General features: G+C 48.3%; 1 protein-coding gene across 12 annotated transcripts in view; it reads right to left on the reverse strand.

Moving 5' to 3' along the window:
* Positions 1 to 6678: 6678 nt before the first annotated feature.
* anks1b (ankyrin repeat and sterile alpha motif domain containing 1B) overlaps positions 6679 to 19251 on the reverse strand; it is a 92853-nt gene continuing 80280 nt past the window's right edge. For 6 of the 12 annotated variants that reach the window (XM_055511208.1, XM_029163641.2, XM_055511210.1 and 3 more), the window contains 10 exons: positions 17992 to 18099; positions 17102 to 17305; positions 16243 to 16368; positions 14221 to 14292; positions 13023 to 13109; positions 12471 to 12608; positions 12225 to 12392; positions 10454 to 10576; positions 8978 to 9069; positions 6679 to 7872 (listed from right to left, as the gene is read on the reverse strand). In XM_055511208.1, the coding sequence (XP_055367183.1) occupies positions 7824 to 7872; positions 8978 to 9069; positions 10454 to 10576; positions 12225 to 12392; positions 12471 to 12608; positions 13023 to 13109; positions 14221 to 14292; positions 16243 to 16368; positions 17102 to 17305; positions 17992 to 18099 (1167 nt within the window). In that variant the 3' untranslated portion in view covers positions 6679 to 7823. Of the gene's footprint in view, positions 9070 to 10453; positions 10577 to 12224; positions 12393 to 12470; positions 12609 to 13022; positions 13110 to 14220; positions 14293 to 16242; positions 16369 to 17101; positions 17306 to 17991; positions 18100 to 19251 lie in introns of all 12 variants that reach the window. The other 6 variants (XM_029163635.2, XM_029163633.2, XR_008695518.1 and 3 more) reach the window with 5 other exon arrangements.

Consider the following 19251-nt stretch of genomic DNA (forward strand, 5'->3'; position numbering starts at 1 on the left):
AGAGCATCGTGGCAGCGCTGAGACCTGGGACGAGGTCCAGCAGTGGTAGAAGCCTCGAAGCAGCCACGTGATATAGAAACGTAACATTGCCAGCTGTCAGACCTCAGTGCTGTCTATTTATATGCGGCCATTTGGAGGATAGAAACACAGGCTGGTGTCTTTGGTAGATGGAGGATTCAGTAATACTCATTGTTCACAGAAACCGTATGTTATGAAATAAGCATCTGAGGTTGGTGCTCGTCTCTTCCTGCACTCGCACCTGCGTGGACAGTTCAGATGATCAGCAACAGCCTTGGAATTCTCTCAGTGCACATTTGTTGCGGCGGCGCCTCTCGAGATTCCATCTAATGAAAAACGGGGGTTTAGATTCTGCGACTTGATGACTGTCAGCCGTGCAGTTACACACTGCTGTCTCTACAGGGAGCGTTGGTTGAGGTGTGCACTCACCTCATTAATTTTGCTCTCTCCTCTCACTTAATTAATCTTTGTCTGCCGCTGATGTAATTACAGCTACGGGGCTTTGTGAGTACTGTCACACCACCGACACCACCCTCCTGGCCCCGGGTTTGCTTCCTGCACCGTCTGATGCACCAGGCTTCGAGCGGTGCGGGCTAATGCAAGGCGGCTTTTTAAACCCTTGCATAGTTTTCCATGTGAGGTCTGCAGTCGCACGTGGACTCCCAGGAGACCTGGAAAGGTTCTGTTTCAACAGAGCTCAGCTTCCCTCTGGCTTTCTGTCTGCTAAGGCTTTAATTTAGTTTTTATTTTCTCTGCTCCCTCTGTGCTGTGCATTCGCAGCATCGATGCCCCTGCCAGCACAAGCTTTTGTACTTTATGAACATGACTGACTATAGTCCTATTAGACTGAGGAGGACATTGGAGGAGCTGTTGTTGCTCTGCTCTCTCTATTAGATCCCACAGCCCAAGTATCACCACTTCATCACTCCCCTGCGCCTTGTGACCCTGTTTGTCTGCTGCGTCCTCACTTCGTGTGCTACCTTGTGTGTAGCGTGACTCCCGAACACCTTGGCTGAGATCGATTCCTGTTTCTGTCAGCTGTTGGCTCAGCTGCACGCCACCTTTATTGCTTCCACTCTTCAGGCCAGAGGGCAGAGAGCCAGAACTCAGTCGCGCTGTGGACAGTTTCCCATTTTTGTTCAGCTGCTTCACCTTCACTCACCCATCAGGCCAGATGGTTGAGCCAAGGCTGCATCGAGATGTTGAAGCTTTCACTTACAGTAGCTCTTGAAGCGGCAGGACAGTGCACTGGTTCCTCTGCTGCCTTTCATACAGGAGACATGGGTTCAAATCTCAGTCAGTATGTCACGTAAGTATATGTGGAACAGACACCACAGCAGACTTTAAAGTGGCAGGATGGTGCAGAGGTTCTGATGTACTGTAGCTGTTGTTTCAGGCCAAAGCCATCTGCATCAGCCTTCAAAAGATCATAAGTGGCCTGCGATAAGTTGAAGTAACCTGCTAAGTCGAATAAACATCCATCAACGTAAACAGCTGTTGTTTATGTGATTTTCTCATTCTGCTCTGCTTCCACTGCTGTTTAGACCTTGGCTTTGGTCCATTGCGTGAAGGCTGGGCGAGGTGTTATGTAAGCCACAGTAAGTACACATTTGGGTCTCACTTCAAAAGAAAAGCGTCATTGTCTTGCTCAAGGGCACTTCAACCAGCATGTTGATGAGTTTAAACACACTGGTTGTTTGTAGGCAACACTTTGTTGGACCCCTTCAATGCCCGAGCCAGATCAGTGTCCTAAACGCCTTCCAGTGTTTTACATCGTGTTCTCTTAGTTGGAGCAGAGCAAACCTGATCTTTAAATATGACATTATAGCTATTGAAAACCATCATTGTAGTTATGTAACAGGCTTTTGGAGAATGGATGAGAGTTTTATTTATGAGAGCAGACAATCTGTAAGTCTCTGGAGCAACTAAAGCATCCGTCTCATGCAAAATAATTACGCACTTACAAGAAGTAATCGTAACTCGATGAAAATACAAACATTACCAATGATTCATTTGCATTGAGGTGAAACTAATAAACAAAGGTTATGCATGTGTGAAGTTGTTTGATGCCTGATGATGTCTGACAGAGAAATGTAGGAATACAGTTTAAAAAATAAATAAATGAACTAAATATAAATAGCCACGTACATACAGTAGGCACGCGTATATGATTATTTTTATGTAATTGGAACTTTAGACTGAGATACTGTAATTTAGAACTGAGCCTTATAAATCCTATCAAAAGGCTGAGCCTTGCCTTTAAAAGGGAACTTTAACTTCTTTATGTAGAACAAACATCAATGCTGAAACGACAAGACGGTGGTGGAGGTAACTCATATTTAGATCAAATGTCAATGTTGAAGTGTCAAGATGGCGCGTGGGTTCTGCAGCTGCCCTTGTCTTAGGAGACTGTGGATCAAGACCTGATGTTAGCTCTGGTAACTTTAGAGTTTTAATGTCTAACCATCCAAAAGTGGATTGAAAGGTGCTCAAAGAACTTGTGGAAACCAAGGTGCCCCTAAGAAACAGGAGGTTATAGAGAAAACCCACAAAGTCTAGTACACTTTTGCCACTATTTATTAACTTTATAAGACACTTGCTGTGGACTGGGGGCAATTCTAGAGTGGTAGAACCAGAGTAAAGTTAATGTCACAATTTAGACTCAACAAACAAACCATGACCATATTTTAACAAGATACTGTATATGAAGGACTAAAGACACACTACTATGAATGACTAAAAACCATGTCATATTTTAATGCTGCTGTTACTTTTAGAGTCTGCACTTACAGTATAAGTTGCGCTGTTCTGTGGTGGCACCGTTCTTTACTATGTAGCGAACGAGATGATTACTGCTGTATGCTACAAGTAAGAGTATGCCTGAATATCTGTCAATATGTGTAAACAATATTTAGACTGGCTGTGACGTGAATCCATATCCATCCAGGAATTTACAGAAACCATTTACAATAGCCACAAAAGGCACCACAAAAATACAACTAAATGTAGGGAAAAAAATTCTTACTCAAGTGGAATGTCTACTGAGTAAAGTTAAACCGTAACTTGTGCCTCGAGATGACGTTTGCATTGACATTTAAGATTAATTGATTACAGGGGGCTCCGACACTTGTTGATGTGCTGTGGAATCTGCTTATTCAGAAGATACCTTGTTCACGCCAGTTATGTTTACGTTTATTTCACCGCTTTAGCATTAGCGCTAGTTGCTAGCTGTACACAGCGCTGCGTGATGGACGTTTGCCAGCAAACTTTCTCTTCAACAGAGACGGGAAGCAGCTTTTAGCCCCCAAACTAACGGAAAATGTTATTTGGTAAGAAAGTAATTAGAAAACTGTTAACTAACTTAGTTCAACTTTATGATGTCACACGAACCGGATACTCGGGGCAACAAAGTGAATAGAGCCAATGGAAATGCAGAATACTGGAATCACGTGTTGAGTACTGACCAATTGGAGCAAAGAACAAGCTTATTGGTTGTTCGTCCAGCGGACAGTCGTTTTATTGGTTACCTGTCAGTGGACGGGCTTTGCAGAGTATTTTGTAGAGTCCCTCGCATTATTTAATGATGAGGAATAAATATTTATTATTAATAATACTGTTATTATTTCTATTATTGTCTATTTTTTATTTAGCCATATGCAAAATACAAGCCAGTCCAATAATCTCGGCTCAGATGTGGTCACGCCGTCAGCTCATATCGCTGTCTTAGCTGCTGTGTTCACGCAGCTCTCCCACATGTTTTAACACCACCTGCTCTGCTGTTGTGTGAAACGCTTCATGTGGACCTGTCAAATCTCGTTTTTCTACGCTGTTATCCTGCGCCCGTTTGGCACACTGAGCGGACCCAGGCACACAATCTCTCGTTTCATTACTTTGATGATGCTTTTTTATACAGTCGCGTAAATTTATTTAATAAAAAAATTGACGCACGTGAGGCGACGTTCTATCTCCTACGCCCTCCTTGATTTGAATACAGATCGTTGTTGTGTTTGTAGTAATGAAGCTACCGTTCGTTGCTGAGGTCTCTGAAGGTAATGCGATCCACCTGTGTCCAGTTATCAGCTAATTGTTGCCACTGTGTGTCTCCAATTGTTCAGGTTTTAGGCTGTTGTCTTTGTCCGTACACCCAAAGAAAAGCTTTATGTCCTACATTTCTTAACTTATTATTTAGCCATCGTATATTCATGAACCCAGATGCTTCTTGACGAAATGCTGTGCAGAATGATGGAAATTTTTGTGTTTAGGCCTTTGCAGTAAAGGTCTGTTGCTCTGTGTCTTGTTTTCTTTCTGCCTTGCAGGGACACAGTCTGTCTGAGTCTAATGTGAATGGCTATGCCTTTTAGTTTGAGGCCAGCTCTTCTTAGTGAAGCCAGATTCATCAGATTGCACATTTCAAGCCTGTGTGTGCGTGCACACTAACCCTTGGTTACCACATTCTGCAGAGGAGCCTTATTCCTCTATCCCTCTATCCTCTGTAGCCAGTCATTTTCCAGCTTGGACTTTTCTGTCAGTGCATTAGGATATTATGAGCATTAACACATCTGCCACGTGCAAAGAAAAGTTGTTTTTGTGTTCAGCCCACCCATGCAGCACGTTTTCTGTTTGTTCCAAACAGTTCCTCAGTGTAGAGCTTTCTCTTGTTTCATCAGACATAAACATGTTAATTGGGTTTGGGTGCGTTCATGGTGTAAACACTACATTTCAATGTCAACCGGTTCTCTGTCAGTAACTTCATTAGGTAGTAATTTTCTCGTCTGAATAAATTACAGATATTATTATGGTTATTATGAACAAAGTTTTTACAGGATTGTCTCATCAAGCTGGTAGCCGTGGGCAGGAAGCACCATCTGCAGCTCTGGCCCTCTCCCACAGTCTGACACAGACAAAGCATGCACGCTTCCTGCCATGCTCCTCCCTGCAGACTGCACAAACGTGAGAAAGCCTAAAGAAAGTCCTCGGTTCCTGCCCGTTGCAGTTTTCCTCTGTAATTCTCTTCTCATTGTCCTTTTTGTGCTCAGTTAAGTCGTTCGCCTCCACCTTTGCCAACAGTCGAAGTAAAGCTGAGCTGTAGGAGCTTTGGGAAGCCTGAATTCAGCAGCCGCTTCGCCGCTCCTCACTCTCGGTCTAATCTCCCAGAAGTAATGCTTGTATTACCTCCCACTCCAACCCTGCAGTGGTCTGCTCTTTCCAAACAAGCAAATGTTTTGTCAGTTTTCAACATAATGGCCCAAATTGAAGATTGGCAGTAAATCCCATCGCCACAGCCTGGTTTCTCTGTGTCAGTCCCATAAAGCAGCCCAGTGGTGGCTCGCGTCGGCTGCAGACTGCAGCTGTCCATGCTGTAAACACACGGAGAGCTTTTCCATTCAGATATTTTTGCTTTATATTTAATTTTTGAAAAACATGACTGCGGTGGACAAAGAGGGAGACAGGGCTGTGACTGAGATGAGGCTCTAAGTCTAAGATCAGCTGTGAGCTGTTCCTTGGAGGATGTGTCTTTAAAAGTCACTGAGCCACCAGGTTTCAAACAGATCCTCTAACCTCTGAGCAGTCTGCCCAAACTGGTCTAAGAATTTATTTAATTTCAACAGGAATTAAGTCTACATCCAGCTGATTGCTGTCCACACACATTAGCTCGGCTCCATTGGCTGGTTGTAAATTGTTTACATCTCTAGAGATTTATATCCTTCCTACTAACAAAGCATGTAGCAATAACGCTGCATTATACCTTAAAGACCTCACTTGCTTTTGATGTGTCTTATTACCCAGTTAATGTGATGCTGAAATTAGCAAAATGTTTTGTTATTAAAAACTAATGAACCATAAAATGTTACTTACCTTTGTCACTTTCCTCCATAGATCATGCTTAAACTGTCTTTTCTTCTGGCTGGAAGCTGTGTCAGTCAAATCCAGGCTCACCATGTGGTGAAAACAGCCAGAGGGGCTCCGGCTCCCAGACTGTGCCAGGGTCTTCATGTTTGTTTGATTAAAGCCCTCAGCGCCGGGCTCTGATCGTTTTTATTAGTGCATAAACAGCTCTATTCACTTGGCTCATGTTTAACGACTGATTAAATAATCATATGTGGGTTTTCATCGGATATTTAAAGTCCTTTAATATTTCATTCAGGCATTTCTGGACATAAATGTGCATTGAAACTGCTTTGTATGCTGCATCTAACGGGACATGCTAAGTGTGCTACCAGGACAGCCCTGCAAAACATGAGACAGGAGTCTGTGGACTCCCATTTAATACTCACAGTAACAGAGCTTCTGCCTTTGGTCACTTTACGGTGGCAGAATCAATGGATGTAAGCTTATAGGCAAACTGCAGGGATGCGGTCGCCATGGAAACAGGAGTGCAGCCCCTGTTTATCACAGTGAGGCCAGTAAAGGTAGTTAATTGACCAAATAAGGACGCAGCGAACTGCTGACCCCTCTGTCACAGTGGATGCACCCCTGAGCCGTCAGCAAACGGCAGCCAGGCTGTATTACCTGTGTAAGCAGTAGTTTGACACTCAACCATCACCTCTGGTATTTGTTCAGATATCAGTTCTTGCTCCTTTTCTCTTCTGCTCATGGGAGCGAAGTCAGACCTCAGGAGACGATAGGAAGAAGAGACAACTTTTTCCTCAAGGGTCAATAGTGGTTGTACAAGTCATTTTATTCCATGTGCTTTACAAGGATATAAATAATGGCCAGAATTACAAAAATCAGTGTACTGGAAGCCCAAGCCTATGTACATTAGTTGGTCAGCAGTGATGCCTCCATTAACCGTTATTTCTCAGTCAAAATACAATCTCTACAACCCACCACCACCTGGTTTTAAATATCCAACCTTTATTTTGGTACCTTGTTTCCAGTGCCACATACTGCAAATCCTTTCATCTTTTACATTACATGTATGAACAATGAGTTGGCAAAATATCTATGTACATTTTATAATTGGATAATGTCTAATCCAAATACAGTAATACTGCGTTTAAAATAGTACATCTGCTTGATAAGAGTAGAGCCCCATGAGAAACGATGGATTGACCTGACAAGAGTTAGCTTAGCCACCTGCAACATTCACTCTGTATACAAGTATGCTCTTCTATTTTCGGTTTCTTTTCATTTTTTTTAAGAGGCCGTCAATCTCAGCCTGAAGGTCAAAGTTCATCTCAGCATAGAAAAATAATATAACATTAAGACAACAGTAGACAAGAGTTGCACAAGAATAATCATCATGGTAATAATACTCTCATATTAAACATTAAAACGTCGGGCAATACTAATAGAATACTTTTTTTTTTTTAACAGCAGATGCACTTTTGTTCACATAGTTTCACCATCCGTTATGATGAGACACTCGTTGCATCTTAATTGTTACAGCTAGTCCAATCACATTTATACGCTTGTGCATATTTTCTGAATTGAAAAAAACAAAACAAAAAACAAACAAACGAACAAAAGAGCCACCCGGTTGTCCTTGAACCCAAACCGACACCGACACATGCCCAGTGGTGCCTTAGTGAGCCCATAGTCTGTTACCAACGTCGCCCCGTAACCTCCCGAGTGCGGCACATAAAACAGATCCTGCAGGAAGCGGAGGCTGCTTTCAAATAAGTGTACATTCAGAGCAGAGCGTCTGTCAAGATGCAGTCCTGTGTGTGTACGTGTTTACGGTGGGTGGATGAATGTTAAAATTTCAGTAGTCAACCTTAAACACTGGAGTGGCGTCCATGTTTGTAGTCCTTTTGTAGTCCGTTTTGCATTGTGTGTGTGACAAGGTCCGTGTTTAGGGCTGGCTACATTCTTTGCATTCCACTGTAATAGACATGTGCATCCGGCATTGCCCTGCAAATGAGATGACATCACTTATCGAGAAAGCCCTCACACCACGCCTCTCCACCGGCCCCCTGCTCAGCAAATCCAAAATGGCCACCATGCGTCTCACAAGCCACATGCTAAAAACCGTTTACACACAAGGTTTTCTTCCCCCAAATAAAATAAGGTTCACAGCCAGGGAAAAATCCAAGTGGTCAAAAGAAGTTTGAACATATACACACACACGTGCTGAAAAAGGTGCTATAAAAGCAAAATATCACCTACATCTTCCTGTATCACAGGTCAAGTCTAAAGTTGTTAGCATTTTCAAAAAAATAATCTGATATAAAGAATCAAAAAGTTGTAATACATTCTAGTAGCCTGCTGGATGAACCAGTCTGAGTCAAAAATGACTGTGCTACATCACCTCTCCTCTTTGATTTAAAAAAACGTCTCAAAAGTCTGCACTTCCTCCGGTTGTCGTGCTCGACAACGTCCCTCATCATTGTCAGCTCCCGCACTGGGCTCAGCAGACAGCTAAAACACTGTTACGGCTCTTAGCAGTACTCTGGTTTCAAATCTCATTCAGGTCGTCAGCGGCAGTTGGACAAAAGGGGGCTGAGATGTCGAGAAAAGCGAGGGATGGAGGCAGTTGCAGGAGAAAAAGGAGAGGGATAAAGCCAACGGTTACACCCATCAACAGGAAGAGAAGAAAAAGCAGAGCAACCCACTGGTTGACTGCCGACTGACCAACAAACAGGAAGTGGAAAAACGGAGCTGACCGTTCCCCCCTGCAAGTGGAGACATAGGTGCACCACAGCCCTGGGTTCAGAGGTCATGCGCCAGCCCTGCAGGCAGGAGGATGGGACCCAGGCCATAGGGGGGGTTGGCAGAAATGAAAGAGACGAGAAAGAAGAGAGAGACAGCGCAGCGCCAAACATCATCATGCACTGGACAGGCTCTGCTAACGGGGCGGGATGGTTTGTTTGTTATTTTTCAGCCGGTGAGGCGACGGCAGTGTGCGTCGCTCGTGCCCGACTTCGGGGCAGGGCCCCGGCACAGGGCCACCTCTGAAAGGCACACACACACAGGAGTGGACAAGGCGGGTGTATGTTAGAAAATAGTGGTCTCGTACTTGGTGTTGACTCCTCTCTTGGCCTCCTGACCGGGCTCCACAATCCACGGCACGTTGGCGTGGCCCTTCTGGTCCATGGACGGCTGCTCCATCTGACAGAAGGAGACCAAGAACAAGGGAGAGTGGAAACGGGGGGGACAAACATTACAAGAAAGAAGGAACACAAGAGCCAGAGAGAGAAGTAGGACAAAGAACCACGTCAGTCTCAGCGTCCTACATATGCAGAACTTTGAAAACACTTTGCTCAACTGTATCCATGTGTTTCAGAGCAAACGGCTGCAGATGTCACGGGCACACGTCTGACACAGCTTTATGTTGATGGATCGGTGAAATCAGAGTGATGTGGTGGAAGAAATGAGGCAAGCGTATGGAACGTAAGTCGGTATCAGAGACAGAGGAAATCCAGAACATACATGGAAACACAAAGTGAGTTCTCTAACTATCCATTAGAAGCTGCTAAGCTAATGTCGCTCCAAAAGCAAACAGTCGGCACCGCCTTCAAAAGCAAACGCGCGGCAGCCAATGGAGCCACTGGGCTTGTTGCTGTTTCTTTTGCTCTCGTCTATTGGCTTTTTTTCATGTGTTTTGGGGGAACAGTGTGACTGTGCGTGAATTTGTCCCTGCACTTTACGTTTCAAGTCGCTTACATTACTAAACATGACGGATGTGTCAAACGTCAGTAAACTGATTTAATGTGGGAATTGTGCGATGCGCTAACAGCATTTGTTCTTATCTCCCCTCAACACGCGCCGACAATAACGATCACATTAGCGCAGCGCTCCGTCCCTCCCCTCTAATGCACGCCGACACCCGCAGCAGGACCTGGAATCTAGTTAGGGGATTAAGGGCGGACGCGCGCGCCGCCGCGCTCGCGGCCAGGTGACAAACTCTCCCGGAGCTCCGGGATTGAGTTCATCGGCCGCACACGGAGGCGGTGACAGAACAATGTGCTTGTAGAGCGCCCCCGTTGTCTGGTTCTCAGCGGAATGTGAGCGGGAGACGTCGGCACCGAGCCGCGGGGGGCCGCGGGAGCGTGATGCGGCGCACCGGTAACCAGCTGACTCCACGCAGGCCCCGGCTTCGGCTGCATGCGGACACTGGGACCATTTGTATTTGTTTGTATAACTATAAATGTGCGGAGCCTGTGAGTGGCGTGTAAAAGCCCATTTCGAGAATTAAATGAGGTCCTGACATTTTACAATTTCTATATTACCGTGCGGCGTCTGACTGGCTGTCTAGTGTGGAGTGGATTGGCTTCGCAGGCCTGGCTCTGCTGTCATATCTGTCTTTTCTCAGAGCGGTTCCACTACTGTACGCGTCATTTGGAGGAAGGAGCACACAAAACACAAGGCTGCAAAGTTGGATGAATGAAAGCCACACAACAAAATGGAAGCACTTACGGACGACGCTTTCTCCTTGACTACGAACAGAAATCAAGTAGAAATAAGGGATAAGAGAAGGAAAAGCGTGAAGGACCTGTGACCGAGCTTTGTGAGGAAGATGGAAGAGTCGAGGGGGAGGAAGAGGAGGGTGGAGAGGAGGCCGGTGAGGGGTGTAAATGTGGCCCAGTGACCAGCGGCTGGAGGGGGGCATGATGACCTACAGGGGCAGAGGTCATATAGAGGTCAAAGTGCGCCTGCTCGGCATCACCAAGGAAAAAAAGAGAAACCACAGCAACGGCACAGTCGATGCACGGAAGCGGGGGATAAGCAACAGCAGTCCAAAAACCAAAGCCAGACACGAAGTCATCGCCCTGGAAACAGCGTGAGACAGCAGCATCGATGCAACACAGCAAAAGTCAAGCTGGAGGTACGCCACATTTATATAGCAACTACTCCACGGCAACAAGACTCGCACACGGCAACCCATCCCTCTGCAGAAGCAGCTTCACGAGCCCGTCTCATCGGTTAGTGGCTTGAAAGAGGCAGACAGGTCAGTTTTTACAGAACACAATGGCATCAGTTCCATATTTGAGCTAAACTCACTGTGTCATGCCTGTGCGGATCAAAGATGAGCGCTAACGCACGCACGCACACACACACACACACAACAGAAAAATGTTAGCGACAGGCTACGGAGAAGCTGCGAGACCAGACGACAGCACTTCAAAAGCACGAGGGGTTCAGGTGCTGCAGGACGGAGCCCACGGCGGCAGGAACGTTGAGCCAATCCTGCAGTGTCTTTGTCCCGCCGCACACCACAAGCCATTACCCACACGGACACAGCGAGCAGAGGGGCCAATTAACGCTTAATGCAACGGCTGCCGACTCAGCAGGCCGTGCGCACACGTGCCGTCGTCCATCATCTCTGCGGGCGCCGCACGCACGCGGGCGCTACACGGACAGCGGGGGAGCACACGCCGCGCTCCATCTCTCACTCCGCCGTCTCGCCCGTCGCTCTAACTTTGGCAAAGTGGCGAGGCTCCATTGCCGGCGCCCCCAATGATGTGGCTTCGGACCCGGCCTTTTGAAACATGAGGAGGAGGCCTGTGCTGCTATTTTAGAGCTCGTCTGGGGTTGAGGAGAGACGACTCCAGAGGACACACAGCTGTACGGCCAATGTGACCCCAGCACATACTGCGGCTCTAACCCTCGACGCAACGCTCGTTTTAATCTCAAGCTCAAATCTTATGTACTTAGCTGTTATCTGATCAGCTGATCCCACTAAACTGAACTGTGTGTTCCTTTTTTTAGTATTTTTCATTAAGTCCGTCAGGAGCTCGTTCAGTGATTCTCCATCTTCGCTCAGAAGCGCAGCCCCTGCGAGCCGGCCTCCCCGGAGCCCCACGCAAACAGCCCTCATCAATCAGGTCGCTGTGTAGCAGACTGCAGGGACGGCGAGGCTGCACGGACGATTAACGAGACCAAACGTTCGCCCGCACCTCTGTCGCCACTCGCACACACGAACCCGAGTGAGCGCCACGAGCCGCGCCGGGAGGAGGAAACCAAGCGGACGGGCGGAGGAGAGCGGGACGCGCGGCAGCGAAGGGACGGAGGGGACGACTGGATGGCAGTGAAGATGGGACAGAGGGGATGAGATGCTGCGTAGGATTAGAAGCAGCTACGGAAAAGCTACACTGGAGTTAGAGCTAAGGCTGAGAGGGGACATTAGGAGTAAAGTTAAAATCCATCCCAAAGCAACTAATGAATGAGACCTCGCAGTCCCCTGAATCTAGACCATCTGCAAGTTTGAGGTTGAGTTTGGGATGGATCTTTCCTTCAGACGCCGCCGAGCCGCGGATGCTTACAGCTTTGCGGATGTTGACGCGGGGCTTGGGGACGGGCTTGCTGGGCTTGCTGTCGAAGCTCTCCGGCAGCGTGGACGACCCGTGGCCGCTCTTCCTGGCCTGCAGGGCCAGCTGGTAGGCCACCTCGAACGCCTGGCCCAGCGTCAGGATGATCTCGTACGCCAGGTTCTGGGGGGTGAAGGGGGACAGGGGTGAGCGCAGAGAACAGGCCGCGTGTCTGTAGAGGCGAACGCGCTCCGTACTCACCACATCAAACGCAGTGAAGACGTGGCAGTAGTGGTGACTGGACTTCAGATCTTTGGTGATGTAGGCAAACGTCGACAGATCTTCCGGATCCTGCGCCGCACATGAGATGTTTCGAATCTCGTGCTCCGCGATGATATTCTGCAGATGAGGAACCAGAAGGATACAGCTTGACTTTGTGGCTATTCATTATTATTATTATTATTATTATTATTATTATTATTATTATTATTATTATTATTATTATTATTATTATTATTATTATTATTATTATTATTATTATTATTATTATTATTATTTTCATTCAATTTGAGCTTGAGTTTCACTAATTAGTCCTCTAGTAAAGCAAATTCACAGTGAATTGAAGCTGGAGGAACAACACTAAGAAATCACTGCAACATCTGGGCTGCTGTTTTCTGCTGCACATCTAGACGTATTTGTGTGGTCCTGGATTCTGGCCAGGCCTGACACACCTGAAGGTCATACACGTGCAGCAGCCCGACCTTTAATGCGACCTTTCCAGCGGCATCGCAGGAAACGAGCCGGGACTCTAACCTTATTTGTGGCATCGATGAACTTCACTCCTTTGTAGGACACCGAGAGGACGATGGTCGGCACTTTCTTCATCTGTTCCGTCGACTTCTTGCGGGACACACGACAAGAGACAAACAAATGATTTGATGATTTCAGAGGAGCACGATGCAGAACAGAACACGAGCGCACAATTCCATAAAAACAGTTTTGAAGTAAAATTTGCCCCGGATATAATCGGCCTCTGGCTTATCATTCAAACAGAACAGCAAGGTAGAAGAAGTGGACCACCGTATTGACGCCTCTCTGTTTAATTAAGAGTCAGGAGCTGATGCCTGTAGAAAACCGAGTGACTGCAGCGCTGCACGTCCGTTAAACGCCCTCACATCTCATCAGTCCGTTAATAAATTACACACTCATTTCCGATTACCTACATTTCAGCTCAATAAGCAGCGAGCCAGAAGTCATTATCCTCCAGGTTGCCCTTCGACCTTTATATATTCTAATAAACAGATGTGAGGCCTCAGCCTGTCCTTGCGTCTCACGCTGCAGAGTCTGGTTCCTTCGCTTGGCTCTCGGCTCCCTCCGCAGCGGGGGGATGGATGGAAGCGAGGGAGGCAATAAAGGCCTGCGTGATATACGACGCGCAACTCGCTGCACATGCGGTAATTACAACACGGCGAAGGGAAGCAGCGCTAGTGGGAGTGTTTTGTAAAGCTTCTGCTATGATGTGGAAATGAACAGAGAGGAAGAAGGAAGAGGGGAGGGAAGCTTTACTCATGAATATTAAAATGCATATTCAAACTGCAGGGGATGAGAGAGGGAGCGAGATAAAAACTGAGGCCCACAGAAAAATATGAAGGAAAAGACACAGATAACAGGAGACAGATGATAGTAGGGAGAAATGGAGACGCAGAGAAAACAGAAGAAGGTGCTCTGAGGTAAAGGGGGGCTGCATCATGCTACGCTGCCAAGCATATTAAAAATAAATCCCTCAATACACCTAATCTCCGGCATAATATTTTAGGTAGGCAGTAGTAGTAGTGAGGGAACTGAGCCTCGGAGCCCAGCGAGAGCAGTCACACACGCTGTCACTGTCAGAGACATCTGACAGTGTCAGAGAGAGGCTTTAACGTTAAAACTCAATCAGTGTCACGGGCGTAATCGCTCGCGAGCCGTGGCGATTCAAGCAGCAGCGAAGGAGCGAGTTTGTGTGCCTTACCCTCATCTTGGCGCAGGCATCTTGCGTGGACTCGGTCCCTCTCAGCTCCTTCACCAGCATGGAGCCCAGGTACTGTGGGAAGAGCACAGAAACACGGTCACTCTGCCTGCGTGCAGCGTTCCACATGTAACAACACATCTGGACCAGATGTGCGGCTATGACAGCTCAGCTTCACGTCGAGCGTCCGACGGACGACCGCGGAGGCCCGACGGACGTGTGATGGCGCTTAGTCACACGCCGGGCGCTCGACTGCGACCGGCTGCTCTCCCTCCCACTGTCTGGCGTGTGACAGAGGAGGAGATGATGGAGCCAGTCACCGGCATCCTCTGACATGATGGGCTGCTCCCAGTCAAACACATGCACGCAGCTCCGGCAGCGACGGCGTCGACCTTCAGAGGCCGGTGGAGCCACATCAGCGCTGGAGTCTGGCATCCTTCTGTCTGGCTGATTTAATAAAGACCACGGCCATGTTTTACACGCTGACATTAGAGCACTTAATGGCCCCGACGCCGACCGCCTCGTCTCGCAGCTCATTCCCTCACGTGGCACCTAACAAGGCTTTTAGTGAATTAGAGGAGGTGCGTTTACAGCTGCGCTCGCGTGTCCTCTGTGACTCAACGGTAAATAACTCAACAGAACAACCTCTGGGGCCGGTGGCTCCGTGCGAGGACGTGGGATTTTTATAGCCTGTGGCTCAGCCTGTCTGGGCATGTGCATACGCAGCTCCAGCTAACAGCGTTAGGCCACTGTTGTTGGAGGGTTACTGGCAGCTACTGTACGCTAACAATTGCATTACAGCAGCAGACGAGAGCAGCTGCCGCCTCGACAGCGGTTCCTCCGAGGCCTTTTATTAGGTCTAAATGCAACTTAACCAGGAGAACATGAGACAACAAACATAATCCTAATTCTAATCCTGACTCACAATCAGACTCATGCAAGACTGGAAAAGAGCTTTTATATTACAATGCATGTGGAGTTGGTAATATCTATTTTGGAGCGGGCTTCGTGAAGTCATGCTGGACGAGGCAGAGAGGGTTTTGTGTTTGCTCAGAGGCTGAGCTGAAAGTGAGGACGGCGCTGATGCATCCTGTATTGTGTCCTTCTGGCTCGTCACCACCTCGCTCCCTCCATTAACACAAACACAACATTCCCTTTGTGCCGCGTCCATCTCATTCCTCCCCATTCGCTCTGCTCGTCTTGCCAGCGCTCGCATGGAGCTCGAGGCCTCGCAGTCGCGGCTCCCGCTCGTTTATCTCACTTCGCGGCGAGCGTCGTCCGGGGACGGCGGGTGTTGGACGTTGTCATAAACGGCTGCGTGAAACCACCTCCGTGCGCCCCCCCCGGTGTCCCGCCCGCTGCTCCTTCCCCCGCCCGTCCCCACACCGCCCGTCTGCGCATCTGTCAGACGCCGAATAGCCTGCGCTGTCGCCATCAATCAGCGGAGGTGAGTGAATAACGAAGGGGAGGTTTCTGACAGCGCGAGTTCACTTTTGGCGCCCGTTCACTGCGTCTTTGTTTTCCTGCTTTCATCCATAAACTCATCTCGTCGCCACATTTCGTGTTTTCAATCTTCCTCGTCTACCTTCTCCCTCTGCTCTGACTCTTATATAATCCGGCTCATGTCGACACCGTGCCGTCTCCTATGAACCAATGGAGCCTTGTGCGTCTCAGATGCCTGATTGTATTCCTCTTGTTGCTTTACAGAGCTACCGGCACCTCAGATCGCTGCTCTGCAGCGTTTGTATCCACTCCATGGAAGTATTTATCACAGTATCGGACGATCACACGTACAAGGCTGTATCCGTGGTAACGCAGGTTTATGTCATCCTTTATGTAACTAGGAAAGGTCTAAATTTAACAAAGTGCTGAGAATAACTAAGTGCAGAATTGACTCAAAGGTAAGGTTAAGAGTCAGTGATCCTTCATAAAACCCCTACTTTGTGTGCTCCGATATCAAATACCGTTCAGTCCAACTACAGCATGTGCACATACATAGGTTAATGAAGTGGGAGTCAGACTCACGTAGGCTTCGTAGTCACAGGACTGAAAGATGAGCTTCTCTGGGTGATGCTGCCAGTACTGCACCGGGGTGGACGAGGTAGCCTCATTGGGAGGACGCAGCGTGATGGGCTCGCACCACTCGCCGGCCTGAAACGACCAATGACACATCAGCACACGCAACCGGACGGCTGGAAGATAAACAAGACGCTGAACCATGGTGATGAACAAAACAACAGCTTTCCCAACTGAACACGCCTGGAAACTAACCTCAGACGCATTAAGCGCAGCTTTTAAATACGTTCCAGCATACTTTGCATACTTCTTGAATGTTTGTGGACGGCGATTCAAGCAGTTCCACATGCTTTGCTGAGCGAAACCAGATGTGTGCGGACGAAATGTTTGTGTCGGTATGTGATTGCCAATCAGCATGTGAGCTGATGAGAGGCAGCGAAGATGTTCACATCCTTCCTCTTTTCTAGTTCTAGGCAAAGCTGACTCGGTGCCACCTCAGAGCACTGTGTCTGGAAAGAGGGGACACACTGTGACACACACACACAAACGCTGCTGGTGGTGTGTGTTCGTCTGCGCCGATAAGCTGTGTGATTCACACAGAGACACAAAAAGACCCTAATCATATGGAGGCTAAACACAGCTGCTGCCTCAGATGCTCACACATGTGTGTGTGTGTGTCTGAGTCACTGAGCTGTTGTCGCTCGTAAGTCAAAGTCAAAATTCAGCATTTGAGAAACAAATGTGGAAATGATGCTCCCCTTCATCTGTAAGTAAACATAACACATCTCCTGACCTCTCCTACATCCCTGTGACCTTTCATGATCCTTCTCCCGACTCCATCCCTGCCTCCATTCATCCCCCCCCTCACCATGCTGACTTGGGCCATCTGTCGCTCCAGCTTGGACCGCGGCACGTCCTCGAAGTAGTTGTCATTACTGCGCTGCCTGCGCCGGGCGTCCGCCTGCATGATGAGGTGCTGCACGTCCAGAGATCCGCCCGGGACCCCCGCTGTGTAGGCTGCCGGACCAACCGATGGGCTGAGCTGGGGGGGGGTGTGGTTCCCACCGGGCTCCTGGGACAGGAGGAGAGAAGGACTCATGCAGCGCTCCGTCATGTGTGTGCATCGTGCAGTCAGGACCAAGACGTCCCAGCACATTCAACCCGTCTGTTTAGTCCCTTCAGTGCATCAGCTTCATGCCCAAAGTGGCAGAACGATGTTTATTTGGGAGGTTTGTCAGACTGAGCAGAGGATAAAGGATAATTTAATGGCGTGGTGAACATTCAAGACTAATGAACTCGACTATTGGTCGCCGTTTGTGCTGTAGCAGCGAGCAAACGCAGCCTAGACTGTGTCATACCGCTCTAATAACCCAGCGACACCTCTCTGAGTTCTAAGCAGCAAAAAATGCTGCACATTTAATTGTTGTGGCCTCTCTAAGCAGCATAGATCAGGCTGAGACTCTGAACGGCAGCGCAAACAGAAAGAGAATGTCCTGGGGACGTTGGAGCGCAGCCCCACAGGGAGAGGGAGAGCCAGTTCGCCGTGATTAGTATCCAGGACAAGCTGGCAGAGAGGAAACTGCAGTGGGACGCCATTTTGTGCCTGCCGGAGAAATCTGGGCAATCAGTTGGGTGGTAACAGCAGCATTGCCTTTGGAGCAATGCACAAGCGTCTGAGGTGTCTGTGCTTCTCAACGTCCGACACGTCCATCAACCAAACCCCCAGCTTTATTAACACGTCGGTGGACGGAGACTCACCCTGAGGGAAATGGCCCGCGGAGGCTTCTGTGGCGTGTCTTCGTGTAGCCGGTCCCCCAATGAGGCCAAGATACGTTTCCTGTGTCCAATTAGACTGATTTTCAGCACCTAAACGAACACACACACACAAAAAAGTCATATATACTCGCAGCTTCCGAAGTAGAGCCTTTTGAATCTTTTGCATGATTTAAAACCGCTTTCATAGACTATCAGGGTTCAAAGTCTTTCAGATGTGCTAATAAAAAAACAATATATTTGAACAAAAAGAGCAGCAGCAGCTTAAATATAGACATTACTGCTGGTTCTAGTGAGCGCTGCAGCTCCAAGGGAAGAACTAATGAGAACAGGATATAAAATGCCCCCCAGCCCATGCATACATCAAGTCATTATTATTACATAACTAACGTGATCTGGGCGGCTGTGCTCGAGCCGTCGGCTGCTTTGGTGTACGAGCAAAATAATGAAGTGTACACCAGGCCCCGCAACACACGCTAGCGCAGCCTAGTGTGGATTAATGCTGCCATGCAGAGGCAGCAAGGGAGGGCCTGATTAAAATACCCACGCTGCTGCTCTGCTCCCTTCTACGAGGGATGAGCAGTCCCTCAGGCCGGCCAAGAGTCACTCACAGTCGCTCCCTACAAGCTCCAGTCGCAGCAACCGGGACTTTCACTCGATTGTAGCGAGACTTCACCATAAAAGACGTTATGAAAATTTGTGCAACATTAAAAGAGAATAAACACAGCAGGGGGGCCGCTTTGCACAGCATATATTATATATGGTACATTTTCTCGCCCCCGAATCAACAATAGGAGTTTGTGGCCATTGGTTTTCCCCAGGCGTTGGGTACTGAGGCACAAACGGAGACAAAAGCACACAAGCACACTTGGCCTCCCATGAAAGCGTTCATTCTTTGTGTGGTCACCAGGCGCCCGCTGACTGTGCCAGTTACTGGCTTTTCCAACGGAGACGAGCCGGGACACGGCAGCCGGCTCTGGGAGGTCGTTTGCACCTTCTGGCATCCAAACTCCTCCATACAGTGAACTGGTGCCTGGTTTTACGGGGCGGCCCCCGTAGGACGCGTTGGACAATGTGTGTGAGCCGGTAATTAGCCTCCACACGAAGCCTTGCTGGGCCTTTAACGACTTCCCCGACAGTCCCCCGACACGGAGGCCGTGCAGCGAGCGCACACACACTGGAGACATTAAGTACACACTGGGAGGGCGGCGCTTGGTTCAGCCTGGGATTAAATCTAACTCTCAT

This window comes from Betta splendens, chromosome 9 (genome assembly GCF_900634795.4).
Source record: "Betta splendens chromosome 9, fBetSpl5.4, whole genome shotgun sequence".
NCBI lineage: Eukaryota > Metazoa > Chordata > Actinopteri > Anabantiformes > Osphronemidae > Betta > Betta splendens.